Source organism: Pteropus alecto, unplaced genomic scaffold (assembly GCF_000325575.1).
Source record: "Pteropus alecto unplaced genomic scaffold, ASM32557v1 scaffold205, whole genome shotgun sequence".
NCBI classification, from domain to species: Eukaryota; Metazoa; Chordata; class Mammalia; order Chiroptera; family Pteropodidae; genus Pteropus; species Pteropus alecto.
This window is the reverse complement of record NW_006436672.1, coordinates 1,446,375-1,449,427: the sequence shown is the minus strand read 5'-3', so window position 1 is coordinate 1,449,427 and position 3,053 is coordinate 1,446,375. Positions and strand designations below refer to the sequence as shown.

At 49.1% G+C, this 3,053-nt stretch overlaps 1 protein-coding gene across 3 annotated transcripts in view; it reads left to right on the top strand.

Annotated features, from left to right (window-relative positions):
- PLPP4 (phospholipid phosphatase 4) overlaps window positions 1–2,727 on the top strand; it is a 109,599-nt gene extending 106,872 nt beyond the window's left edge. The window contains exon 3 of one of the 3 annotated variants that reach the window (XM_025047986.1): window positions 2,172–2,727. In XM_025047986.1, the coding sequence (XP_024903754.1) occupies window positions 2,172–2,371 (200 nt within the window). In that variant the 3' untranslated portion in view covers window positions 2,372–2,727. The remainder of the gene's footprint in view (window positions 1–2,171) is intronic. The other 2 variants (XM_015590632.1, XM_015590633.1) reach the window with 2 other exon arrangements.
- The last annotated feature ends 326 nt before the right edge of the window (window positions 2,728–3,053 follow it).

The window sequence follows — 3,053 nt, the reverse complement described above, 5'->3', positions numbered from 1 at the left end:
AAAGTATCAACAGCCAAGACCGACACAGCCCCTGCCTTCATGGACTTTTGAATCCAATGTAAATGTTAAACAATTGCGTATTTTTCATTATTTTCCATTCTGATTGCATGTGGGGAGCGGAGAGCGGGGCAGTTAAAGTGTATACCTGGGAGACTTGGTCTAGTCTGGAGTCCAGGTGAGGCCTTATCACAGAAGGATGTTGAGTTGTGCTCCAGAGGATGAACGGAAATTGAATAGGGGAGGGGGCGAAGGAAAGGGATTCCAGGATTGGAACGGCGTTTGTGGAGAGATGAACAGGGAAGAAGAAGACATATTTGAGGAGTGGAAGGGAAGACAGTGGCTGCAGGTGCGAGAGAGGGTGAACAGGTCGGCAGGACCAGGTGTGCAGCCTTGAAGGTCACGGGGACTCGGTCCCTTCCTTAAGTGCAGTGGGAAATATTTCAATCAGGAAAATAACCTCATTTATTTGCACTTAAAAAACCATTATTAGCTGCTGTGCCCATACTCTACTTGCCAGAACAGTGACTGGGCACTTGGCCAGCACGCAGTAGACCTTCATGCTGCCATTCCAAAAACGCCTATGTTCTTTACCTATTTTTGCCACTCTATGTAAGTAAAATTTTATGTAGTAAATTTATTTAAAAGAGCTTAAAGCTATTATAGAACTTTTTAATGTTTTACCATTAGCCTAGGAAAAATGCTGAAGGTAAAAGCAATTCATCAAAAGAAAGTAAAATGTCAAAATATTGTCCCTTTTCTCAAAAAATATCCCAATATATCTAGATAGATCCAGGATACCTATAACAGGCTCAAAAAAGAAAAAAAGGGAGAAATGAGGTACAAATAGCTAAGCATTAAACAGTTTGTTTTTTTGAAAGATACATTTCCTTGAAGCTACCGCAGATTCCCCTGCGGGAGACACAGGACCATGAACTTGTGCTTTAAACTGAGGTCAGTATGCGGTGTGTTGCTCCCTGGGAAGTATATGGAAACTTAACGCCCGAGCACTGATGGGTTAAGGGAGACCGGGTGGACTGCCCTGCAGTCATGGCCTGCTACCCTCTGAGAGCTGCATTCAGAGAGCCTGGACTGAACCTGCCAGAAAGCAAGCACGGCCCCTCCGAGCAGCACAGGTGCAGAATCAGGACACCAGAGTTCAAGTCCAGCTCTGTCACTAACGAGGCTGTCTCGGAGAGCTCCACTGGGCTTTCTGAGCCTGCGTTTCTTCTGTAAATTGGAGCCTGTGCTTCCTGCCTTGTGCGATGCAACAAGATAATAAATGTGGAAGTGGAAGCTTCCCCCCGCCCCCCCCCAAATGGAGGAAAACAGTACAGCATGGCGGCGACCTTCATAAGAGTTTAAGTTTATTTTGTTAGGGCAGGAGTTCTGTCGTGTTCGGATCTTTTTGGCAAGAATAATCCATAGATACGGTTAAAAGTGCACAGTGGCACACACACTACATGAGGGTTGTTGGGTGTGTTGCTTTCATGGGGTCTCTGCTGGGCACTGGCTGAATGTCGTCTTTGGCACAGGGCTGCCCCATGTGGAGGGGCCTGTTTCGCCTGCAGATACCTCTCCTGCCTCATCTGTCCCCCTAACGCCCTCCAACTTGATGGAGTCTGCAGCTCGTTGGAGGTCTGTTGATTTGCCAATCCTGGTTGTATCATAAAATGTTTTATTCGCTCTGTCTGTGCCTCAGAAGGTTCATTTCTTCCCTTGGAAGTCACTTTCTACAAGGCAGAGATCAGGGAGCCCACTGGGTTCCCATGGCACACCAGCAATATCGCAGGACCCCAGTGGGAACTTGCTAAAGAAAACGAAATTGCAGCCCCTGGAGGTATTAGAGATTCCAGAGATGGCTGGAATTCTTCCAGATTTTGGAACCGATTTTAAAAATCAAGAATGCAAATCTGAGCTCACGCAATGCTCGGGCGCTGAGTAAAGAGACAAAGAGGGAATCCAATATACATCTTAAAGGAATGTTTAAGTTCTAGAAATGATTTTATGAGACATACCTCCAGTACTTATACCTCCAGCGTAGTTTCTCTTTCAGGGGGTCCAAAAAGCAAACCACGTGCTGGAGCAGGTGGGAAAAGTATTCTGGAAAACACCGCTGGCCACACTGAAATGAATCGTAACGCATTTCTCCCGTTTTGCTTTTTCCTGCCCAGATTCTTTTGTCGGTGGAGTCATTGGCCTCATTTTCGCATACATTTGCTACAGACAGCACTACCCGCCTCTCGCCAACACAGCTTGTCACAAACCGTACGTCAGTCTCCGAGTCCCGACCTCGCTGAAGAAAGACGAGAGGCCCACAGCGGACAGCGTGCCCGGCGTGCCTCTGGAGGGCATCACGGAAGGCCCCGTATGACAAGTCTCTCGGGAGGATGAATGTGAGCCCAGGGCACACTCTTCCACCCCGACGTTGTAACACTATAGAAGAAGTTTTCCGTAGTGTGTTTCTCATCATCTGTTTCTCAAAGTTATCCTTCTGCTTCCGTTTTGCCGATGGTGTTCCTGCTACTTTAAATGCCCACTTTCAACTTTCTTGAATTTGCGGAGGAAGGACACAGAGACCGTCCCCCAGAGACATGTGGAAGGAGGATGGGGTGGGTCCAGCTCGGTCGGTTCTTCTATCTGAAATGTTTGCTGTGACAGCCGCCTTTCTGTGTTCCCATGGTTGTACAACATAATAAAACCTCCCACCTGGAAGACGTGCTGTTGGCCGTCAGTGTGGGGAAGGTCATCTAGAGACACGCGGGTTCACGGCCAAGGCCTCTGAGAAGGCCGTGCTGCAGCCTGACACTCAGGTAGCCTGTGCGTCCTCCGCGGGGACCTGAGCACTTGGCATGGGAAGTGACTCAGCGTATCTGGACCAGGGCAGACAGGCATCGGGGTTCAAAGCCTCCCCCCGCGCAGTGGCTTCAGGTGAAGACAGAGCCTGCGTCTGATTCCAGGTTCAGCTGTGGATTGTGGTGGGACAGGGGCTGCTGTTCCCTCTCTCCCAGCCCTCAGGTTACTGCTCCCACGGGGGTGGGGTGGGTCCCTTGTCC